At 44.5% G+C, this 25,495-nt stretch overlaps 2 protein-coding genes across 2 annotated transcripts; both read left to right on the forward strand.

The window, feature by feature from the left end:
- Positions 1-64: 64 nt before the first annotated feature.
- LOC146170725 (uridine 5'-monophosphate synthase-like) lies at positions 65-19,778 on the forward strand. Its single transcript, XM_084586821.1, has 11 exons — positions 65-444; positions 530-628; positions 1,604-1,765; positions 4,561-4,664; positions 7,336-7,477; positions 8,650-8,778; positions 11,768-11,901; positions 12,807-12,936; positions 14,748-14,829; positions 15,640-15,738; positions 19,498-19,778. The coding sequence occupies exons 1-11, from the start codon at positions 313-315 to the stop codon at positions 19,689-19,691; spliced, it is 1,407 nt and encodes a 468-aa protein (XP_084442947.1). The 5' UTR covers positions 65-312; the 3' UTR covers positions 19,692-19,778.
- A 2,971-nt stretch (positions 19,779-22,749) lies between these two features.
- Positions 22,750-23,769, forward strand: LOC146170726 (splicing factor 3B subunit 5). Its single transcript, XM_084586819.1, has one exon. The coding sequence runs from the start codon at positions 22,980-22,982 to the stop codon at positions 23,235-23,237; it is 258 nt and encodes an 85-aa protein (XP_084442945.1). The 5' UTR covers positions 22,750-22,979; the 3' UTR covers positions 23,238-23,769.
- Positions 23,770-25,495: the final 1,726 nt, after the last annotated feature.

Here is a 25,495-nt window from a genome sequence, read left to right on the forward strand (position 1 = left end):
CGATTAAAAGAAGCTGTAGCGTTGCTATGGCAACTTTTCCTTGCTTCGCTCCGTCGACGTCCGCCGCACGTCCACCACGTGAACGCGCGTATTCGCCGGCAGCACCGGCGGTTCTGCGGCCTTGTGCGCGGGCTATCTGAGGTTCGTACTTGGTTCGTATCCCAGCGGATATCCAGACAGACGCAATTAGACTCAGCTCATCGCCCGGAATCTTTGTTCTACCTATTCCGCTTCTCGGCCGACGCCCAGACTGAGCCGTGCTAGCGTCGAGAAGCATCCTTTGGCCCGCTCACGTGTTGGTTCTCTTCGATCATGGCAGACAGCTTGGCATGTGACCTAGTGGATGCTGGGGCAATAAAGTTCGGCTCGTTCACCCTGAAGAGTGGCATCACTTCGCCGTTTTACGTAGACCTTCGAGTCTCCGTGAGCCACCCTAAACTCCTCGTAAGTGCGTTTCGAGCTAACTTGTTCGGTACGTGGCTGAAGCCGTGGCTGAAATGCGAACTGAATAATAATTCATACATTTCAGCATGACATCGCTGATGCTGTTGTCGCCAAGATCAAAGAAGACAATATACAGGGTGATCTTCTGTGCGGGGTTCCATACACGGCGCTTCCGATCGCCACGGTGAGTTTCTTTTTGGAGTGCTCATGGCGCGCTCGCTCTTAAAATAAACTCAGCCCATTAATAAGAAATTGACAAAAAACTTCATTGTTTATTTGCCCTCGTAGCTGACTGGCTTCAGATGGGAATGTTGCGAGGAATAAGATATACAGATTTATTAAATGGACCTGCATAAAAGTACAAAATAGATAATAATGAGGAAAACGCTTGGGCAGTCTTGACTAGCTTCTGTTAACAATGGCACAGTAGCAGCAGTTAGAATGATGTGGAGAGGCAAACATATGTTGCTACAGGCTCAGGAAGAAGGATGGAGTAATCACGAATAATGATTGCAGTAAACCACGAAACAGTAGCACATGATGTGCTATAGAGGCATCCTGCAAACTTGAAAATTTACTGACACGTAGTCTGAAACGAAAAAGGCCATTTAACATGTAAAAGGATGTAAAAGGGTTAATGGATGTTGATGTACCCCGTATGAGATTACAGTAATGTAGGAGTGTTATGAAAAGACATTTAAGACTCCATAGCATGTATCACAGTGTTGAAATGTCAGCAGAATAGAACGGTACTTGCCTTTATCTGGATATGCTTAGCTGGCCTGATACATTGTTCACTGTGTTAATACAAGCAAGATTGCCAAGAGCTGCACTTAAAAAAAGTTAAAATGAAACATACTACCTTTACATGGTAGCCACTAATCTACTAGTACTATTTTTCTTAGCTGATTCACAGAATTTATCTCGAAAATAAAAAAAAAAAAATGTGTGACTTGACACAAATGTTTTCTTCGAGGTCTAGTGCAGAGGCTATGTTGGGGTATGAGTTGTAGGGACAAGAAAGGTATGGAAGCGTTTTTATTCTATTTTTCGTGATTTCTTTGCGTTATAAATAGTAAGTATAGGCCACAGCCACCTAAAGGTGAACTAGCAGACTCTTGTGTTTTTTGTCTCCCCTTGCCCCTCCTCTTTTGTGCAGTGTGTGTCAATGTCGACAGAACGACCAATGGTGATGGTTCGCAAAGAGACCAAAGCATACGGCACCAAGCGTCCCATCGAGGGAAACTTCCAGCCTGGTCAGAAGTGCATCATCATTGAAGACATTGTCAGCAGTGGTTCCAGTATTATTGAGATTGCTCAGGTACATTCAGTCTTCTCGTTAAGACATACTTACGAGCAGCTTGTTGGAAAAAGCCAGAGTCTTGGGCATAATCACAGCAGCTCTTGTTAATTAATATTAAAGTACATGTTGGTGATTCTCAGTGTTGACATAGAGATTAAATTTGAGGAGGCTACTAGCAAAAAATTCAAAATTGCCTGAAACAGGTGCAAAAAGCATGGAAAAGCAACTGCGTAGTTTATTGTGCGAACACATGCTGTTAAATGAATTAACTCATGCCTTTAACTCTTTGTATACCACACCTATTTTAATTGATCAGTTTGAAGGATTGTCTTGGAAAGCAAACTAGCGCACTTCAAAACAAAGACACAGGAAGGGAACGAGTTTGCTTTCCAAGATGATTTACCAACTAGCCCGTTCTTCCACCCTTGAAGGATTGTGCAGAGTGCTCCAATCTGAGAAATCCGGTCCACTTCTAGACAAGGAACATATCTCAGTATATAGCAAAAGGACTGTACTTCAATTGCAGAGTTGATGGGTTTTTTTCATCAGCTTTCAGAGGAAATATTTTTAAACTCTGTACGAAATTGTCAGCATGGAGCAGTTGTAGAAAACCTGTGTTCTCGTGATTTCATGGTGTCGGTGCTCGACTTTCTAGGTGCAAGCTCCAGCTTTGTGGGAAAGCATGACACCCATTTGTCTCGTTTTAATTCAGACAGAGATGATTGATCTACCCAGCCAAGTATATCAACATGGCACCCACATGTAACTTTTGTCTTCCATTAGCTAAGGACATCCTCCACTTTCAGGGTCCTTTTGAAGGTACCAAGCGTATTTTGAGCTATTTAAAAGTCGTGTAGTGGACTAAGTTCGCTCAAAGCAGCCCTGGATCAAATTTGGCACTGCACTGCATAGTACTCCAAGGCATGTGTGCAAGCAGTTAATTTTTTTTTTTGCTGACAGAACTTAAGCATGAATTTTTATTTTATTTTGAATACTTGTTTCTGATGTAGTAACTGGCCAGATGTATGTTCTAGTTTCCTTTGTGTTTCAGTTTCTGACTACCACAAAATACCGAGCAAGGGCCCTCCGTCTCGTGCGCCGAAATCACCAGGAAAATAGGGGGGGGGGGGGGGGGGAGCTTTTTGGAAACGGCACCGAAACTGAAGATAGTGGCGACAAATTTTTAATACCAGAAAAAAATTTTAGTGCAGTGCACATGGATTCAATTTTTTTCATCTCTGATCAGGCCGATTGGACTTAGAAGTGCGCAGAGACATTAGCAAGCCGCCACGCTGTGTTCTAACTGCACTGCTACCATCTGCTTCTCTGGTCGCTTGCATCGTACGTCTTGCTCACGGTGGTCATCCGATGCCAGCAGTCAGCCTTTGGGCATGCACATATCTGGACTAACCGGCGCCGTGCAGGTGCCATTTTTGTTTGTGATCTCTTTGAGAGTTGAGATCGGATTGAATTCTTGGACTGGATGGGGCTGGCAGCGCTACCCGTGTGAAGTGCGTGAGCGGGAGGTGCCGTGCAGTGCTGTTGCTTTTTCGGTACGGTGCGGAAATGTGTAATTAGCAGTGAAGTTTAAGGGGGTGCTGGCATGGGTGGGGGCGCTTGATCGGTATTTTATGGTAAATGCATTAGAGCGTAAGCTTTACTACTCAGGGCGCAACTTCAGATTTTGCTTCGCTGGGTTCGAGGGACCTTGCTTGAAGACACAGTGCCTTGCTTTGCAAGAAAACCAGCTTAAACTGATGTAAAAAAAAAATAATGGAATAAAAGAATGGCGTTATAAAGGAGCTATCGCATCTACTCTTGAAACGTAGCTTCAATGTCCCCCTTGTCAAACTGTGTACAACCTTGCTTTCACTCGGATGGCTAGGTTCAAGCTATGCTTAAACCGCCACCGTTTTTTAATAAGATTGTCAGTTTTTGTGCAAATTTCTCACAATTTGGAATTGTACTTGCTATACTCTGAGGTGCTGCAATGAAAAAAAATGTTTAAATTTAGGGTGAAAAAAATTTTTATACACACACTGCTCTAAAATTGCCTGTTTTGTGTTGTTAAAAAAAAAAAGCAAATGAATTAACTGAGAGTGAAAGTGACGAAGATACTGATATCAAAATGTTTGTCTGTGGTCCGATCTTTATTTGGACAGCATTGGACTTGAGCTTCGTCACGAATTGTGAAGTGTTGTAGGTGAAAATAGAAATTTTTTTGCACTACAGTACTTGCCAAAAGTCACGAGGTTGTCATAACCGTGTGAAAAACGGCGTGTCGACAGACACTGACTGCAGTGGTCAGCAGCCTTCATCGTGGCTGTCTTCTCTGAATGCTTATTTAATAAGTCTCCTGGTAAGGCAACTGCAGCATGGGGCTTGTTACGCACCCTGAAGAAACATAGCCGAGGCTCGTAATTGAAGATGGAGAACAACCGTTTATTCTAAGAAACACCTCTACATATAACAGTCAGTCACGAGACAGTTGCATTCAAATCTGAAATACATACGCACAGTACAGTAATCATCATACGCATGGAAAGAGAACCAAAACTAATATACTACAGCAACAACTGGTAAGGGTAACCTGGTTAGCTTTTCCAAAGGCAGTACAACTACTGTTGTACAGTATAAATATGGCCCTTGCCTTGTGAAAAAAGAAATTAAAGAATATTTGTAAAGGGGAAATATCTGTTTAGCAGCTTCTCTGGACCTATTGGCTGGTTCATTATTCAATTTCATTGAAAGAACATTTTGGGGCGTGCATGCGAGCGTAATGTCAAATACTCATGGTTGGGGGTCTCTTGTAGGCACTCTCCACAGCCGAGCTGGTGGTGACAGATGCAGTGGTGTTCCTCGACCGTGAACAAGGGGGTCGAGAGAACCTGCTCAAGTGGAACATCAACCTGCACAGGTAAAGCGGTCAAGAGTGCTCATTCTCTTGCTTTGTGTCCTTAAGGGGTAGTGAAACATTATTCATTGAAGCTTGTAGCATGCACGGCCGATTAGAGTTGGTCACCGGTGAAACCAGCACCTGCTAGCACGTACTCGTCACTTCAGTTGCACATTTGGTACATTGCAGAAGTAGACTGCACTAGCTGTGATCTGACTGAAAAAGTGGCAGTGTCCACTGCCGTTGCGCAGTGCTACAGGATGGAATCCCAGCTGCTGTGGCCGCATTTCATTGGAAGTGAAACGCAAAAGTGCCTGCGTGTAGCGAGAGTTCAGTGCTCGCACGAAGTCAGTAGCTCGCTTTGATGCTTGACGGTCTCCTTGCACAAGGCTTACAGAGACAGCGGGCGGCAACCGACATTCGATTGCTGTACCTGCCATCAGCACATCGCTGGCAAACCTGCCTCTGCGAGTTCGCTGAACTGCCACATTGTGAGTATGCTTCACCACATAGCCACGTGCCGTGCAGTGAAGCATTCCCAAAACACAGCGGGGCCATATGTGCAGTTACTGCATCATACTGCATGAAGGGCCCTGTATTTCTAGCTTAAGATTTGCTTTATATAATCGCATGTTTGACTCCCTTGAAGCCTGGTTTAATGACGTTGTACAATACATGTTATATAGAGGCTTAGCTATTGGCAGCAGTGCCGCGGTGAATGCGAATGGAGTCCGAAAAATCGAGCAATCAGCTTCGATGGTTCCGAAATTTTAGGAGCTCGTACACATTAGTTGTATGGAGCAGGTTGCAGTGCCGCAAAAAAGTCCGAAAAATCAGGTGTCTGAACTTTTGGTCGTTGACTGTAGTACATACTCCACGATCGCAGCACCTTTGTCTGCAAGGTGCTCAGGAGGTTACAAGCATCAAAAACTGTCCATGACTACAAAGTTTATTGATAGGATGGCCATGACTGCAATACAGCATAGTGCATGCTTTCTGTGTTCTTCAAAAGAATGGCCGTTACACTGGCTTAAATATAGCCATGTCTGTTACCTGAGTTCCGCCGTCACCGTGCTTGTGACCAGTTGCTGCAGGCTGCAGCCCAAGCCTCTGTGTGGGAGGAGCTGTGGGTGTTCATTTTTCAAAAATGAGAGGTGTATGTCGGTCAATTCGGCTTGTTTGTGCATGTTAGCCTTGTAGTAGGGCAAAAAACACATCTAATGACATTTTTAACATTTTTTTTAACACTTTATCAGCACTTCAATGTATTCACACTTCATGATAGCAGATGTATGTAATTTTTGCTGACCAAAGTTTCAGTGAGGCAGAATGTTGCTACCTCAAGGCCAGAAACATGCAGTAGCTAGTGTACAAAGAAAATTATGTAAACTGTGCTTGGCTACATGCATTATTTTCCGGTCATGGTTTTTGTTCACAGAATTCTCATACAACACTGTATTGATGGAGGATGCATGTTTAAATGGTACAGAAGCACTGCAGCAAACTAACTGCTACTAGCCTGACTTGCTGCCTACTGAGACTGCACCAAGCCATCATATCCAGTAACTTCAGAAGTCCAAGTCTAGCAGAGACTCTCCAGCTCATTCGCACACTTGCCGAACAGTAGGGCTGGCGTGTTTTGAATAGATGGCGGCCAATATGGAGGGAGGATAGATATACACGATGTGCAGCTTGTAGTGCGCTAAAAACAGTAATAGGCTAAGCTCAGAGGAAGGAAGGGGGTGGTGGGCTGTCAAATGCTGACATAGCTAGTCGAAATGCGACACAAAAGTTCTATGTGGTTGGATGTGGTGCTGCACCAGCTAGTCGGCCACTGTTTAGTTTGTGTGCAAGTTGTTGCTCTTGTCCTGCAACTTATGCGATGATGCCATCTGTTGATAGAACTCATCTGATGAGTAGCTCAAGCAGTTTTGTTTTCGCTCGCCTTGTTCTATTCACCAAGGACATAGGATGTACTACATCGTCGCAGTAGCCTGAACTTTCCTCCTTTGCATGCAGTTTTAAATGCAGGAAGAGGTTGTGGAGTTTTTGCAGTTTCATTCTTCAGCAATGGGATGACCTTTGTAGTACGGAAAGAAATGGTAGCAGCATCCTTGAACAACTTCGCTACCAGTCTAGTGCAGTCTAATGCACCATCTTGCTTCTTTTCCCATTTAGTGCCCTTGTAAGGCTCCTTCCCTCAGTGTGTTAAAAGTGTTGCCAGCCGTTTTATTTTTTAGTAGGTAATAAATTCTGTTTGTCTTGAATTGCAATGTGCATTGCACAGGAGGTATACGTGCTGCATAGAAGTATATAAATTATTATTATTGATTGCTGGGTTTTTTCATGCTGAAGCATAAATATGAGCTAGCAAATGTGCCATCGTAAAGGGCTCTGGTTAGATTCCAACAACCAGCCTCAAGTTCTTTTATGTGTGCCGAGACCTCGGTGTTCTTGCATTTGGTCTACATTGAAATGCAGCGTCAAGGAAAGGCGACATAATCTGACAAAAGCAGCGCAGCGAATCTTTGCTGCTTGTATTAGACCTTGCTGAGTGGACAAGATCAAACGTCTGCGGTTATCAAGGAGGCGTGAAAGCTTTGATGAATTGTTTTTGTGTCTTGAACTGGTCTGGCCACATAGGCAGTGCCCTGTTCACAACCCCTGAAAGTAACTGTGAATGATGATGCAGCATCTTCCGCATCACTGACATCATGGAAAAGCTGGTGGCAAAGAACCGGCTAACGGCGAACGTGGCCACCGAAGTGACTTCTTTTGTGGAGACAGTCAAGGCGCCCCTGGTGCCCTCCCTCCTGCTGCCTTCTATCACCAAGGTTGGTAAGACAGGGCTGAAGGCAGTTGTGGCTACAGAAAATTGAGTTTAAGTTAAACGCCTTTGCAACATGAAAAATTAGGTTATATATAGTCTTGAATAGTGTGTCAGTACTAACTCAAATGTGCCTGCAAAATAGAGTACAGAGAAACGTTGTTAAGACATGCTTAATCAAGCTGTGTTTTGCTGTATGAGGTCTCCAACTCAGTGTTCATTAAATCTGCACTGGGTGGCCACTTATAACCTAGTGGGTTATTGTGAATGCCTCGTTTAGCGCATACCTTTCATAGCGTAAAAGGCTTGTAAAGCAGGCGTGTACCACTTTGTTCAATGTAGAGAAAGCTTCACCCCTGTTCCTAATGAGTGAGTGAACTTTATTATTAGCTGCTCAGGGATCTTTTTCTTCGCCTCTTCAACCGAGGCTGACGAGCGGTTGGCGCCCCCAGTCCAGGGCACCACTGGCTGTTACACCCGATGCCTGCCACCAACCTCTTCGCAGGGGTCGGCCTCCTAGCAGACATGGTCTGACCAAGCCTTGTCAATGTGCCCATTGTCATAGCTGTCGCTCATTATTGTTGCTCGAGTCAGCTGGCCGCATCACACTTTCTTTCTCCTCTGTGTGCTGCTATATGTCGCAGTTGACATTGCCATGCTGCAGGCTGGTCAGCATCAAAGCACGGCTGCAATTCAGCCCCATATCGTTGGGCTACCAATTTATTAGTGTCATCATTGATCGTGTGCTACCCACATCTAGTGCTTCCTACGTCATTTCAATATGTCTACAGGGCAGCTTGTCTTCGTAGATTATATACTGTGTGGGAATTTGCACGTGTAATGTTTGGATAGTTTCCTGTGCTTAGTAAGGAGAAAATTAAGTTATTGAATTTTCTTTCTTGCAAAATCATTACAATACAAAAGGTCACTTTATGGTTGTGTCCGACACACTGATGGCAGTGGGAGCACCACCTTTCAGGGGCACATTTCTTGTCTATGGCAAAATTGTCAATGGCAGTGCTAGTGTGCGTGCAAGCAATGGTATTTCAGCACCACCAGTTATCTGCGCTGAACTACTTTATTGTGAAGTCATCGGATGCGATGCAAAGGATGCCTGTGGTAGGCAGGCTCAGGCCACCGAGTGGCATCTCACACTCGTGCTCTCTCTCGTCTGAACAGGAGACGTACGCCTACCGTAGCCAGGTGGCCCAGTGCCTGCTGGCCAAGCGTCTTCTGGGGCTGATGGACCAGAAGCAGACCAACCTTGCCGTGGCTGTGGACGTCACGTGTACTGAAAAGATGCTGCAGGTACAGTGATAAAAGCCTGCACGCTTGAGTGGAATGCAGGTCCAGGGTGGTTTGCTTAGATGCCAGAAAAAATATAAAAACTTTGAAGGTGAAATGAAGTTGGCCAGTCATTATTGACACGCTTGAGTGGAATGCAGGTCCAGGGTGGTTTGCTTAGATGCCAGAAAAAATATAAAAACTTTGAAGGTGAAATGAAGTTGGCCAGTCATTATTGATAGATTACAGCTTTCCAATCAGAACCAGGCTACTTTCGCTGACAGAGCTTTCGTAAGACAGAATTGGTGGAAAAAGTACAACGTTGCGCATTTTCACAAGAAATTCACAATGACGTCACTGCGTTATTTTTCTGCGTCTAGGCCATGTCACCATTTATTTCCAACTGGTCGTCGTGGAGTCCTTTTCAACATAGACTTTGCGAGCTTTTGCGTAGAAGGACGAGAAGATAAAAATGTTTCAGTTTGAAATCTGTTTTTCTTTTTCTATCTTTCCTGAAAGAATGCACCTTTTGTTGCCAGCCAAACATCAGCTCAATCAAAAAACCTCCACACAATTCATTTTAGTCAAAAACAAATATTGTATGTCCCCACTAAACACACTCTTGCAACTTGGGTCACCACTGGGACAGGGCATCTATTTGCTCTGTGCAGCCTGGAATACTGGGCTACACGATGAAGCTATGGTGGACTCTTGTTGAGAGGAAGCCTAGTGGATGAGACAGATCTGCATGGTATCAAATCTTAATAATCGAAAAGTTGCCTCAGCTCATTGCTCCAGTTAAGAAGTGTGCATGTGTACGTTTAAGCCTCTCTTGCCACTTCTAGCAGCCATCATGGTTGGTAATTGTAGAGAAGGCTTGTATCCTATGAATTTGATACGAGGACCTTTGGTTTCTTCTGTGTAGAAGGCGCAAGATAGCCTGTTAGCCTCCGTGTACTTTTTTGTTGTCCTGACTTTTTATGTGGTTTTAAAACTTTAGATACATTGTGCAGGTGCATGGCTGCTGCATTTCTCATTATACATAGCTTATGCCCTCGTTTTCTTTCTAACTTTCAAGTGCTTATCTTGTGGAAAGCGGTTAGGTGCCAGATGAGGCAAATTATTCTGTTTGGGGCGTTGCCTGTCACCGCATTGTTTCATTTTCTAAGCCGCACTGTCAGCCCTCTGTAAGAGTGGCTGTTGGCTGCAAACCAGCTGACCAAGTACATTTGCATACTGTTCAGGACACTGGTTGGCTCGTTGCTGTTTATCATTTTTCTTTAAGAGACATTTCGCTATTTCAGCGTAAATGTGCATTCCTCTCTTTTCCGTCTTCATTGTCCTGTACACCTTGAATGCGTAGAAAAAGATGCCTCTGGACTGTTGCAGTGTCAGTGCACATAAAAGGTGATTGGAATCACACTGGGTGATCCACTGTGTCACCCTCCTTTTTCTTCTTCTTCTTTCACTTCCTTCATTTCTCTTTTCATGGTGATATTGAGGTGTCCACAACACCTCAACCTCAAAGGCTGTTCCTGCACCCTTCTTCTCCTCAAAAAACAGTTTTCAATTCTCATATGCATGCTCGTCAGATGCTTGCTTTGTGGTGTAGCCAGTGCAATCTTGTTGACACGATTCTCGTGGGCATTGAAAATTCAAGTGGATTACCTAAAAGTACTATTATTCAAACAGGCTCTAAATATCATGAATGAAACATACTTGGCACAGAACTTACTTTTATTACAGCACTTTAAAGCAATGTGTCACTTTGCTCCGGACTCTTTGTTTCTCAATCTTCAGAAGAAAGCTTCTCTGAAATTTGTAAAATCGAGTTTCATTTCCATTGCTTAGCGTAGCATCCTCCGCACAAGTCGCAAAGAGCATCTGAGACTTGGCACTCTGCCACCTTTCTTGAGAGTGTCATCTCCGCAGGAGATCTCCTCAACGCGTAAACACGACGAGATGTTATGTTATCAGCACGCAGCATCTGAGGTGCTGCCAAGGTCAGTGCTGTTGTGGACTGTAACAATGACGACGCAAAACTGAGGGATACACTACAAAAATCTAAAAAACAGTAAATTCACGATAAACTTGGGCTCGGTGGGTTCACTAGGTGAGTAAATGCAGTATCTATTGAACCATTGGTCACAAGCTTTACTGTTACTGCGCATACTATTATCATCACCTCCCGCTAAAACTTTTTTGCTGCCTCGGAGTGAAATTCAAAACCACGCAATTTTTTTCATACATTTTTGCAACATTATAATCCATACTACCATGTTGTTAGCCGTGCCAAAATGCTATGCTGCTATTAAGCGTCAGCTGTGATGAAGAAGAGACGTATCAAGCGGAATCATACCAATAAGATTCTGCTGTTATATGGATGCCACTGCTTGTGAAGAGGGCCCACTGCTACTGCTAATGGAGCAGTGCTGCTTTGGAAATCCCGACAGTGGGCATGCTGTACGCTTCCACTCACAAAGCTGACTGGCATGCCAATTTTTTTCATAAATTAGATTGCTGCAGTGCGAAACAGTTGGAATTTTTTGTGTGTGTGTGTACGTACGAAGATTTGATCTTTGGATAATTCACTCTTTTACCAGTCCCCCTTGAGGTCCTGATTTACATGATTTTACTCTATTATTGATAACGTTTTTCAAATGTACGACTGGCCGGAGTCTGCGGATTGGGCACACATGTCAGTGTCTTTCACGCTACCTGATATTGTGCTAACGCTTTCAGCTAACATATTGAACCAGCGAAAGACACCAAAACACAAGAAAAGAAGCACACGGGACAGCGCTTCTTTCTAGCCCAAATGGTCACCATGCTTTCAGCTACTTTACATAGAGGAACGGTCAGATATCTGTAAAGCAGATCACATTTAGTCTTGGATCATATATTAAGGTGTGCTTCTGATAACTTCCTCAAGTTTTCATTAATGAGTCTCTAGTGTACGACATTATTGCATCACGTCTGAGTGTGCATTCTTTTTGTTTCTTGAACTGCATAGCTGGCTGACCAGCTGGGCCCTCACATCTGCGTTTTCAAGACACACGTTGACATACTGACAGACTTCAGCCAGGACGACATGACGCGGCTACGGGAGCTTGCTAACAAGCATGACTTCCTGATCTTAGAGGACAGGTATGTGTGAGTCAACAGTTTGCAATCGTGTTATAGCATGCTGTTACCGTGGGGAATAGTAGGACTGAATGGTGTGGAGTAGGCGGCAGCTGCATTCAGCCTACCGACTGGTGTAAGAAAGTGAGGAAGTGGGCGGGGCTAACAAATTGTGCCTCCAGGCCACACCAGAGCAACTCTGAGAGCTGCTAGTGCTGTCACATCACTGAAGCGCCACATGTTTTTCTCTGGGAAACAGATTTCTAGCAAGTGACTACTTGTTGTGTATCATTTGTTCACACAGTGGCAAAGAAATGCAAATGCGGGAAGGTGTCCTGTGCAATAATGTGGCTTTAACAGTCCGGTCCATGGCCTCGTCTTGATGGTGCACCGTCATGACAAGGTGGTTGTGCTGTGCCAACCACCTCCGTGCCACTTAGTGGCACGAAAAGTGGCATGGAGAAACTTTCAAAGTAGGGCTTCTCTTTTTACAGGGGCTCAGGTTGCAAAACTAGTTTCAAAATATGAACTAAGGTGCCTCTGCTTACACCACCTAAAAAGTAGAGCACGCATGTTGAAAGCAGAGCACAGGAAGGTTTCATTACTCTTTCTCACCTCAGTAGCTATAAATGGGACTTTTTCGTGTAAATGGCATTGGTGCTGTACATCACAGACAAAAGAAAAAAGTTGGATTCGGCTGTTAATCAACAGAACAATTTTCCAGACAGGCTTGGGTTCATAGGACCATGAAACATGCCTTTTTTTTTTTTGTAGTCACAGCTGCCTTCGTTTCTTATGGAGGAGACAGAAGCTCTGTGATCTTTCATATGCTTGGGCTGCATCCGGCTCAGGATAGAAAGGATTATGGCCGGGCTTTCCTTCTGTGTGTTTCCCTTTCCTGAAGCTTCGTGTGCTTTGTTGTGGCGCAGGAAGTTTGCAGACATTGGGCAAACGGCGCAAGCACAGTACACGGGTGGACTTTTCTTAATGCGCCAGTGGACCGACATGGTGACCGTGCACTCGCTGCCAGGACCGGGCATCCTGACTGCATTGAAGCAGGTCAGTAAGGATGCCATGAGGTGATGTAGCATTGTAGCATTCAGTGTTGTTGGGTAGCAGAAACATTGCATTGGCAATGTGCTACACTGCATTTCTAGCTATTAATATGAAGAATGTTTCGTATCTCGTGACCACAAAGCTGAGCCGGCTACTGCAGACCTAGGCAGTCGTCATACAGGGGCAGACAAATGGGCACTCTGCTGTCTATGATGGAAAGAGCAGTGGTCAAATTGTGCATTGGTACTCAGGTCAGTGTCTGAATGGGGGAAATTTGACATGTATTGCTGCAGTATCAAATTGCCTTTTTTTTTTCTCAAGCTGTTGTCAATAGCTAAAAATGAGGGGTGTGCAAATGTTTGAAATAATAGTAGTTGCAATTTGATTCAATCTGCACTGCATTTGTGCTTTTTGAACTATTTGCAAACAGTTCAAATAGTGAGTTTAATTTGCAAACCTCTTCGATATTCAGAAGTTGCAAATTTCTAGTTTGTATCTCGATTGTCAGAAAAACACTGCGATATTTCTAAACGGCAGTATCTTCAGCTAGTCATACAACTGGGCTTGCTCTTTTCTTAAGAAGTGACTGCGAGCATGCAGCAAAAAAAAACAAGCAGTAATGTGCTCATGGCCATACAGAGCAACCGTTAGTGGCCGCGGTGTGCTTACTGCATCTCCAGCCACGATGCAGTAGACAACTGGCTGTGAGTTGGCCCGACTGGTAGGCATCCTTCAATTTTAGATTACCATATGGATACGCTTGGATTAAAACCCAGCTTGTGGAGGATAGTGTAAGGGGGTAAAGTTCCAGCTCATGTGTGCTGCTGCAGTTGTTTCATGGTGATTGCTTTGACCGTTCTGTTTTCACCATAACCTTAAAACTGTGCATCTTAAGCTACAGTGGACAAAAAAATATATATACTATATGTATATTGTGCACACTTATACTCTACCTTTAATATTATGCCATGACAGCCGTAATGGCTCCTGTCTGTGACTACCTTTGTGGATCCTCGTTAGACATATGGATTGTTCTTATTTGCTTTGCTCTGAAAAAACGGGGTGTCTTAAAATAAATTTGTTAGTTGCGCACTCCAATAAATTTGCTTTTTTTGTCTGGCCATGGCTCACGAACAATTTCACTGGTAATTTAACATTGTATTATTCCAAAACTGTTCTTTTCGATTCACATCGCCTTTAATATTAGAATTCAATTTGCACCCAAAATTTCGCTGTTTCCATAGCTCAACTGGACAGAGATCAGGGGTCAGAAATGAAAGTGAAGATAAGCGTATGTTGCCATCTCTTGGTCCAATTGTGGTCTCCATGACGTCTGCAACCAAGGCCAGGCGACCTGGGTGCTGGAAAGTCCTCTCCTGCGTTGGTTATCATTATCACCACCTGATCTTAGCGCACTGCTTGGCAATGGGCTCTCTGAGTCCATTTTCTGATGTGCATTATGTTACCTTTTTTTATTTATTTTTTTTTATTTTTTTTATTTATTATTTTTTTTTTTTTCCTCCTTCATTCATCTTTTTTAACACCTGTAACTGTTGTGTGCCCACTTTCGTTTCACCCTGCTGCTGTACACGCCTTAAGGGGGCCGAGGACTTCCCCAGCCGCAGACACGGCTTTTCTCTCAGCCTCCTTTCACTTCTTTGTGGTGAATAAAATATCCATGATTGATTGATTGGTTGATTTCAGATTACCCAACCTGAGCGTTAACACTGAAGACCACGTTGCGCAGCACGCTTTGCAAATACAGACTGCGCCACAGTTGCCGAGCACTCATGTCGTGGCTGTTGTGTGTGCAGGCCAGCCGACCAGAACAGGCATGTGTGCTGATTGCCGAGATGAGCTCGGCCAATGCACTCACGAGCAAGAGCTACACCGATGGTGAGTGAACCACTTCCCAACATTGCTGCACAGCGGCTGGGCATGGCTTGCATGAAAGTCACTGTATATAGGCGCTTAGCAACACCTCAACAACACAGCAGAACCTCACTGATACAATCCTGCCAGAGTTTTCCGTGACTACTGAGCGCTCTTTTTTACTATGTATACAGTGAAACTTTTAACTAGCTGACTCCAAAAGCCATAATTTTGCTGCAACGATGAAAGGCAATTATTTTCTGCAACAAAAGCTTCAACAAGAAGCCTGTTGTTAGCTGCACCACTGTGTAGGTTAACCGCATTTGTTTGACACAAAGAAGTGAGGAAAATGGCAACACCTTTGGGGGGGGGGGATTGGTGTCTAATATCTCAAAGAAAAGTTTGTTTAAACCCAGAATAGTGGTATCTGTTGTTGTTTACAGCATAATGCGATGCACGGCATGTGAATGAAAATAATCATTACCAACCAGTAATTCAATCAAGGATCAATTTTATTTACTGATAACCGTAATGGATAGAGCTCTCCTCGGTGTCCTTTTCAGCAGTCTCCTTTCAGCAATGTTAGAAACGTGCAAACCCTCACTCTAGCAGAGTCAAACAACGTGCCTTATATGGGGGTGCACTGACATGTGAAATCATTTTCTGACATTATCAGCATTTGCCACATGGTGTAGTAATTGAAGGTTTGCAATTCATTTGTCAAATTAAGTGCGTGTGAAAAAGTGTAATGTATAGGAAGCTCGCCTTTGCTGCTGTGACAGAAAAGTGCAAAGTCAGTTGAAAGCGTGTGCATGCCTCAATTTGTTTGTGCAGCCACGGTCAAGATGGCCGAGGACTTCCCGGACTATGTGCTGGGCTTTGTCTGCCAATCACGGATCTCCCACAACCCAGGGCACATTCACATGACGCCAGGTGAGGAGTCAGTGCAATTAGTTGTCCCGCTTGTACTGGGCTAAAGCTGCTGCGTTTAATACAATCCTTCACAGTGTGGACCTTGCCTCCAGGTTAGTGCGTGATGCTCACACCACCCCGACACCACTTCCTGTGGAGAGCAAACTTGCTAGCTGCTGTTATGAGACAGCCAGAGCTCGGTGGATTGCAGATTCTTGGCTTGGTATCCTAACAAAGACATCAGCTGCTATTTTCTGCCAGACCTGATATCCTGTTCTCACCTGTGTCTTGCTTTGTGTGGCCAGCTGGGAAGGAGTAAGAGGCAGCGTATGAGCATTCCTCAAATCCTGGGGCAAGCAGAACCAGCATCAGTCATTCAAGCTTGTCTACTTGCTGCATTTGTGAAACATAACAAAGTGAAGCTGCTGATGTGTAAACAGAGTTTTGTTGACTTTAACCATATCCTTCTCAGACCCAAACAGAAATTCAGTTTCTCAGTATCAATATATTTTTCCAGTTTGCTGTGCCCATAAATGTACACAAAAAATTCAAAGGTTGAGTACGACATTCTGTAACGTGAAATTTGACCATAGCTCTTTCCTTCTTTTTTTAACAAAACGAAAGAGAGAGAGTGCCGGTCTTAGTGAGGCGAGCCGCCTCGTGTGTCCAATCGGCGAGTATTGGAATGCCCATGGCTCTTCTATCTCTTCTGAGAAATTCTCTTTGGCTCGCGACTCTCTCACTCGATTACACCAGTGGCGACGCAGCTCGACCGCTGAATGGTGTATATGAACTGCGTTCTAAAATTTGCAGCTATCACTCTTTACATCTTTCCACAGTACAGTGTGGCAGGTTATATAGCTGTACCGTAATGACAGGCTATCTTTGCCCTTCATTTCCCTATCTGCTGTGTAGCTTGAAGATGGCTTTGATTGTGACAGTCTTAATGCCATAGGTAGCATAAGGAGTTCTCTGACAGCTGCTGGCCCACACTGTTAGATCATGTTGCACGCAAAACTCATGATACTAATGCAATAAATTCAGTGTCCATCGCTATGGACAAAGGCGGTGTGTGTGAACTCCCCCAAGGCTGGGTTACGAGCAAGAGATATGCTCAAGAGTAAAAGATTGGACAGCCATCGCCCTAGCTCAGTTATTAGGGCGCCATACACGACATAGAGAGGGTGTGAATTTGGATCCCATTGGAGACTTTTTTTTTTGTTCACTGTTGAGTCAGTTTGTTTTTCTGGCGAAAAATGATTACGCTATATTACTTTCTCATTGATCAACACTAGAGGTTTAAAGAGAAGACCTTCTCCTATGCCTTGCTCGGTTTTAATGACTGTTGGCTTTCTTTTCAAGTAATCTTGTTGTGATTCGCCGTGAAAGCACAAGATTTTTTGTAGGTATTATGTCCAGCTGCTCAGAAGTGACCCTGTTGATACACAATTCATGAAAAGGAAAAATTGTGAGAGCAGACGTAATGCATACTCCCCATGATCCAGTGCGAATAGACTGCACAACTGATGCATTTTTTTAGACGGCATAACGGACAGATATGCATCATGTCAGCATGGCCTGATAACAATACTGGAAGAGAAAGAGGAGGAGGAAATATCGCACTGTCACTTTCTTCTCTGTGCTATGCTGCCTTTATTCAGTAGCCATCAGGTTCCAGTGCCTTAAGTAATTTTACCATGGCATACCAACCCAGTTTCTTGTGCCAGCCTTCGTGTGCCCAACATCACAATGTCTATGGGAGTCATCTAGCATGACATCTTCTGTACTCTGTGAGCCTGCCTAAATAATTGGCGGAAGATTGCGATACTCGCTAATTTGAAATTTGAGTGTAGCTCTTGAGGTATTTCAACTACAGTCGAACTCGGTTATATCGAACCCGGATATATCGAATTTTGGTTATATCGAACTCACGAAATATCCCCTTGAAAATCCCATGTAAAAGTATAGGAAAGCCGCGTCATATATCGAACTCAATTTCACCGGTCGTTCGATATATCGAACTCCGCACCACTCACTGGAAGTGTGCCTTCCCCAAAGACGATCGCATTACCCTTGGCCGTTTGCCGCGTGACGTTTTCAAGCCACGTGTGGAAGGAATGAGAGGGGACAGTTCGGCGACGGCTGGTCTGGGCAGCGCCGCGCCCATTCGCCAAAGGCGCACGCATCTGCAGTTGTCGTTTCCCGCGCGCCAACACATGACATTTGCAAGCCATGTGCGTGGGTGTGCCCATTCTTTTGCTGAGCTATCTCTCTCCTTCAGCACGCGCAACGCATGCGCCAAGCCAGTTCAGCCCGTTTTCAGACAGACGTCGGACGCTTTCTCCAGCGTGTGTTGCGAATCCTCTGCGTGCGGCGCCGCGGCGGACCTATACCTTTGGCGCCTGCGGATTTTAAGAAGCGGCAATTCTTTTCTTTTTCTTTCTTTTTTTCTTTGCGAGAGAGATCCTTTCTTATCGTTGTGCTGTACGCGCGTTGTAGCGTAAGATATGGCGGCTGCGGACGTTAAGAAGCGGCAGGGTGTTTTTTTTTTTTTTTTTTTTGCGGGGATGCTTATTCTATTTTTTTTTTTTTTTATCGGTTATCCTTGCATGTATGAATCAGCAAAAGCACGCGGTCAGCTGCTGCGATCATGACGCCCGCCCCAAGCGCGGCGTGATAAATCGAACCAGGCTTGCGCAATCAAGCCATCACGGGCACTCTGCCAAGTTTGCTCCCCGCCACCACAGGAGCTATCAAAAGATAAACGCGCCCTGACGTTATCGCTGCGCAGCATCTTGGCACGCTGCCAATGAGCTGTGGATGAGACAACCGAAACGGACTGACGCGCGCCATCGACATGCAAACGAAAACGCTCGTGATTTCTGCCGCCGCGGCGACACAGAAACCTTGTTTTGAGCTGCCGCGGTGGCTCGAGCGGCGATATTGCAACAAGTTTGAAAATTTTCACTCTGTCGCTGCCACTGGTCGCTGAGATCGCTCAGTCGCTTGCATGTGAGCGAGCTGGCCTTAACGCATTTTTTTTTTTTTTTTTCAAATTCTCGGGTGCAAAAGTAAAGGGTGGGTTCATTATGCGAGTGGGTTGATTGCGCGATAAATACGGTATCGTTTTTTCGCATCGTAAGTACCGTCACAAGCCGATTTCTGTATATTGAATTATCGATATATCGAACTATTTCGCGATCCCCTTCGAGTTCGATATATCCGGGTTCGACTGTATAGGCATATGGAACATGCTCTACTGAATGGTGACAGCGCTTGGCCCTCGGTTTCAGTGGCGTGCCTCTGCTTGGTCGGAGTGGCTTGCTACCTTTGCGGAAGTAGCTGCTGCCAGAGTCCGCCACTCTCACCGTATCCTCACCTCTCACTTTTTCCATACGCTCCTCCTTCACCTCCCTCTGCACTATGCTCCTTGTTTGCTGTGCCAGCCACCCACTGAGGCTAATGCCACTCAACCAATGAATAGGTTTCTGAGAGCTGCACACTAAAACCTTCTGGTCACAAGGCATGTGTAACGTGACACTCAATGAATGCTTGGCTGCAGTGGTGAATGCGCAATTTTCCACGTAGCATAGTTGCACAGTCTCTGCTCAGTGGTGCACTGCTGCGTACAAATAATGATGCTACGAATTCGTAGCGTGGCTCCACTCTCCTTTGCTCCTCATTTCCTCTCCGCATTACACCAACCTTGCTGCAGTACTAGGAAGCCTGCTTTTAATAGCTGTTGCAAAAAGGCCACGCATTATTGTTGCTGGTGTGCAGGTGTGCGGCTAGATGTCGCCGGAGACAACCTGGGCCAGCAGTACTGTGACCCTGCAATGGCAGTGACTGAGCGTGGTGCCGACATCATCATTGTGGGCCGCGGAATCTTGGCCAGCCCAGACCCCCTGGAAGCTGCACTGCGCTACAAGAAGGCCGCATACGATGCGTACCTATCAACGCTAACTGCCAAGTAGTGCTCACTGGTGGTCACGACTGACATGTGACATTGCAGCATTTGTAATAAAGGAATTTCCAACTGCCCGTGGGCAGGCCAAGAATAAAGTTTGATTTTTTGAAACTTAGTCTTTTTGTTTGCAAAGAATATCCGAAAATGCTGTGATCATGGCAGCTTGTTTCTGTGGATGCAACAAGTGGCATTTCAGTGTAACGCTGCAGAGTCATGCAGTTGCATCGCATTTAAGGATAGCAGAACAAGTGAAATGGTTGTGTGCTGGTATCAGAACAAAGTTCTCATTAGGTTATACAGCACTCTCTATGAGAAAAGCTTTAACGGCAGAATTCTCCGATACCACCAACTGTTCAGCTTATGTTTACCTAAACAACGAAAGTTATCTGGGCACAATTAAAAACGCACAAATAAAAATGACAATGCCTCTCTTAAAACAGACTCCAAGCTGGTTAGAGATGCTTTTACAAGATTACAAGAAACTGGGCCAAGTTGCTTGAGCAACATGGGCGAAGCGGCACTCGCCTTGCCGCGTTTCTCTTTAGGTACCTCATTGTGAGGCAAGAATGGTGGCCGCTTTTTCTACCGTCGCCTTGTGCTCGGCTCCTGAATGTAAAAGAGCAGAGCCAACTGTTTTTTTGGTGAGCATTTTCCACACCATCATACTTGCTCAAAGAGCACCACACCAAAGCTTACTTGCACAACTTCAAAGTTTGAGTAGGAATATTTTGTCTACAACATTCAACATCACATGGAGCTTCAATATTTAGTTCTAGTGTTAAAGTGTCATGTCAAATTTAAACAATTTAGTTTTTTTTGAAGAACGCCAGCAGAAAAGAGCCCATCTGTTTTGTCGGTTGCTTCAGTGGCATATTGTGAGGGAACAGAGTAGGAACAGCGGTCGTCATAGTTTTTTCCACCCATTTGCTCTATGCTGCTCAAACTGAGATGGCTCAAAGTGTGCCTGCAACAACAACGAGAATATGTGCAAAGTTCCAGTGTCAAAACCTGACTGAATCATTTTTATATTTGTGACACGGTTATCTTTCCATCTGCATTGAGTCCAATTCCATCAGAAACTACCACAAATGCAAATTCTGCACTTGAGAGGAGTTAAAAACCTCTAGTGTGCTCAGCTAACTTATTAAAAGGCAGGCTTGTATGGCATAGCAATCGACTGGCATATAATGCATCAAGCTGCTTGGTTGCATCTGCCTGTACATCTGCCCAAGCACAGTGAGGATGGGGGAGAGGGAGTTGTAAATAACAGTCAAGAGGACATTGATTTTGCAGACAAATGGGAGAGGTACAAACCATAAAACAGATGTAAGCAACTGCCTTGCTCCAAGCACATTACACAATGCACAAAACAGCACAAACCAGCTTCACACATAGACACCTGCTCCTGCTGTTTGCAAGACACAAGCTGGGCCTTCATTCCACTGTGGCATACATCCCGCCTAACCGCCGAACTAAGTTGCTTAGTAACAATGGAGCAAGATATGCCATGTTAGAAACGGCACGCAAAAACTCCATAAACTCTTGCTGTAATGAATTCTTCATTCACTGCCCTGGCTGGAATGCAAGAGATTTAGGCAGAACCATTTGAACACTCTCCCTAGTGCGAAACACAGCATAACAAAGCACTGGCCACTCACACAGAATAACACAAGCGTGAACCTTTGATCACTGAAGCAGAGTAAATATTGCTGTGAAAAGAACAATGTCTCCTCATGAAAGCTTTAAAATTCACTAAATTTGCTTCTGATGCTGCTTTTGTCCCATCAATACCAAGCATCAAAATGGCTTCCCTTATTCCAAACTATTCTGCATAACTCAAGCAAACCTTGGTCCTATTGCAGTAAGAATTAGCACTAGTCAATTGTCTGTTGCATGCATATCAATGGAAGATGATGAAGGAAAAGTATGTAACCAACCACAGTATCCATGGGGGAGATAGGTGCATAAATAACTAATAAAACGGGTGAGTGTCGAACAAAAAAAAAAAAAAAGAACCTGCAATAAATCCACCACTTTACCCTTTCGTTACCTTCAAAATAAGATTTCGAAGCAAAATGATGGGCAGTCATGTGCACTGACATGTTTGTCACCTGCTGAGTGACTGCCAACACAGGAGAACTACAGCAGAGTGAACGCAGCCCAACACTGTGTATCCCAGCATCACAAAGGAACCACCGTGTTTGCGGAATTCGACAAACGAAACATTTTTTTTTTTTTTTTTTGCATTTGAACAAAAACTACGTCGCACAGTTGACAATCAAAGACCACTGCTTATTTCAATACCTTATTTAACTGCACTATGGTGCTCAGTGCACATCACTACAGTTGTCGTAGGGCCGAAATATTGCGAGCATTTCCCTTAGTACGTGATGCGACGAGTCCTACGCTACGGATGGCCCTCCACTACAAGCTGCCTCGCATCTCCCGAAAACGAAAGTGTTAACTAGCCTGTCTCCGGGCTCTCCCTACACTAGGCAGTGGCGTAGGCGTACCTCGCACAGTTCTGGTTATAGTGATCTTGGACCGGGCACCCAGTGAGCGCGGTTGACGCGCAGCCACCAGATCCTGCGCCGCGCAGGGTCATCAGGCAGCTTGAAGGTACGCGTTCCTTTACCGCTGTGATTCGGGCAGCCGACTGCGCAGCAGCAACCCATAGCCGCATTTGTCGACCGGCTGATTTCGGTGCCTTGCCTTAACGTTACTCCTCAGAACTCCAGCGGTCGGTTAATCAATTCTATCTTGAGCATTTCGGTGAGCGCGAACATGGTATGCCATACGAACCGTCCAGGGCGGCCATGCAGCGTTCTTAGTAACTGTTGCTATGAATGCTGTGGGCGATGCGGCGATGCAGCTTCTCCACTGTAATGCAGCTGATGCTTCTACCATGGCTGATGCTCGACTACAAAGATTTAGTTTTATTGTGGATTATTAACATAATTATCAAGTGAAATAATGTTTGCTCAATGAAATTGTGCATGTACAAATATTTAGATCAGCGTTATAAAAAATGCTTTTATATTATTTTCATCATCATTATCATCGCATGCACTGAGTCGGATGAAAGCGTGAAAGCGGTGAACAGCGCGGCGGTAGCAGTTTTCGTGGTTTGATTGATCTGAGTCATCTGCGTTTCGTTCATTGCGGCGTATTCGTGCGTTTTATACTGCCCTGTTCATACCGCCGTGACCTTCGCTAGGCTAGTGTTGTGTGCCGTTGGCTGCCTTCAGAACTTGTGCCAAACTCGTGGTCAGCAGCAGGAGCGCGAGAAGCAAAGATGGGCGACCGGTACAACATCCACAGCCAGCTGGAGCACCTGCAGTCAAAGTATATCGGCACGGGCCACGCGGACACGGCCCGATACGAGTGGCTGGTGAATCAGCACCGCGACAGCTACGCTTCGTACCTGGGCCACTTCGACGTCCTCAACTACTTCGCGGTCGTTGAGAACGAGACCAAGGCCCGCGTCCGCTTCAACATCATGGAGAAAATGCTGCAGCCGTGCGGACCGCCACCCGAGAAGGCCGAAGATTGAGCAGTGCTGTGAATATTCCCTCATGCCCACATTATTCATCATCAGTATGTTACAATAAACTGTGGCATATTTCACTTACCGCGCAACATATTGTTCTTGAAGTTCGTAGCCTTATGGTCCGATTCCGCATCGTTTTCCAAGCAAATTTTGGGGTTGTTGCTTTGTTTTGCAATGACCTGCAAGGGGGGCAAATAAATTATGGCAAAAAGATCGCCCAGGTGTTTTCCAAGATAACAGGAAACGCAGATGAACGCGAATTCATCTGAATATTATAGGAACGCCTAAGTACAGGTCAGATGTCGGCAGAGTGAATAATTTTGTTTTCTTCTAAGGTAGTGATATTGACTTTTACCAGGGGCTTGAATAATAATAAATTGCCAGCGTCCGCCATAATGGACTGGGTGAAAGTTGTCGAAAGCATTAACCGTTATTACCTAGACAGAAAAAGTAGAAAGGTAGGCTTGAAAATCAATATGCAGAAGACTAAGGTAATGTTCAACAGTCTCGGGAAGGGACAGCAGTTTACATTAGGTAGCGAAATACTGGAAATAGTAGGCGAATATGTCTACTTAGGACAGATAGTAACCGCAGATCCGGACCATGAAAAGGAAATATCAAGAAGAATAAGATTGGGATGGAGCGCATTTGGCAAGCACTCGCAGATTATGACTAGCAGCTTACCGGTATCGCTCAAGAGGAAAGTATACAACAGTTGCATCTTGCCTGTACTCACCTATGGGGCTGAAACGTGGAGGCTAACCAAGAGAGTTCTACTTAAGTTGAGGACAACCCAGAGGGCTATGGAACGAAAAATGGTAGGGGTAACATTACGAGATAGAAAGCGTGCAGAGTGGGTCAGAGAAATAACTCAAGTTACCGACATTCTAGTGGAAATTAAGAAGAAGAAATGGACATGGGCAGGACATGTAGTGCGAAGAGAGGATAACTGATGGTCGCTTAGGGTAACAAACTGGATTCCAAGGGAAGGAAAGCGTAGCAGGGGGAGGCAGAAAGTTAGGTGGGCGGATGAGATTAAGAAGTTCGCAGGGGTCAAGTGGATGCAGCTAGCACAGAACCGGGTTAAGTGGAGAAATATGGGAGAGGCCTTCGCCCTGCAGTGGGTATAATCAGGCTGATGATGATGATGATGATGACGCTTTGTCAACAGCTCTCACACTGCATCAAATGACCGAATACGAATTTAATTTAAAAGAGCTTGGCTGTAGGCCAGTTGATGGGACATAGTAAAGTAAAACCGCGGAAGCAACAGGACGGAGGCGAGAGGACAACATACGGTGGTTGGGTTATTTGTTCGATGCTTATCTCACGAAAGCTAGTGATATTTAACTAAGCAAAATGTATGGAAGCTTAAGAAAATAATGCAGACTGCAATGAACTCAAATGTGTGCTTTGTCGTCTTGTTTGCTTGTTTTTCGTTTAGTATACATATATCACGACTGAATCTGTGAATCTGCTGTCCACGACCTACTGCTGTTGTCCACCATTGTTATGAATCTTGTGCATCACGGCACTATGATCACGGTTACTTCATCATTCACTTCTTGCAAATGCGCAGTAAAAATTCTTCAGAAGTGCCTGCAAATTAAGCGCTTTTCACTAAACCAGGTTTCAGGTGACCAGCAGCAGCTGTTTTTTGGTGATTTTGCATTAGTACATTTTGAATAAAAATTTTCAGAAAATGTTGACCTCTCAATTTATGCAAATTTGATTTATTATTCATTTCAAATTTTAAGCTTTAAATTCTAAACTTATTTATATTTTTATATGTTTAACTTCTGCAATATAAAATAGAAACGTTCACGATTTCAGAGGTTGAAACTATAATTTTGAAAAATATACAATGGACAGGACTGACACATCTCTCCTCGCACTAACCCGTATTGTGTGCAGAGCATGGATCTAGGGCGAGCAATCTTTTACAGCAAAATCATGATATATCTTTGGGTCAGTCACGTAGCCCTTTGTTTTGCTGTGGAAGGTACATGGCTACATCATCAGACGTAAAACGGTAAAACTTGCAACAAGCAATTAAAATTTCATTAGTGAATTATTTTAAAGCGCAGGTGAAATACAAATATCACATTAAGTTAACCTGTATTTAAATACAAATAATTGCAAAGAAGATTAAACATTTTCGAGGGCACTGAATTAGCTTCAGTGGTGAAATGTGAAAGCATTAACATTTAATGCTGCTGCTGACCTTAATCGCGCGACTCCATTGTTATATCATCACTTTT

Source organism: Amblyomma maculatum, unplaced genomic scaffold (genome assembly GCF_055883805.1).
Source record: "Amblyomma maculatum isolate TAMU_Amacu unplaced genomic scaffold, ASM5588380v1 scaffold_62, whole genome shotgun sequence".
Lineage (NCBI taxonomy): Eukaryota > Metazoa > Arthropoda > Arachnida > Ixodida > Ixodidae > Amblyomma > Amblyomma maculatum.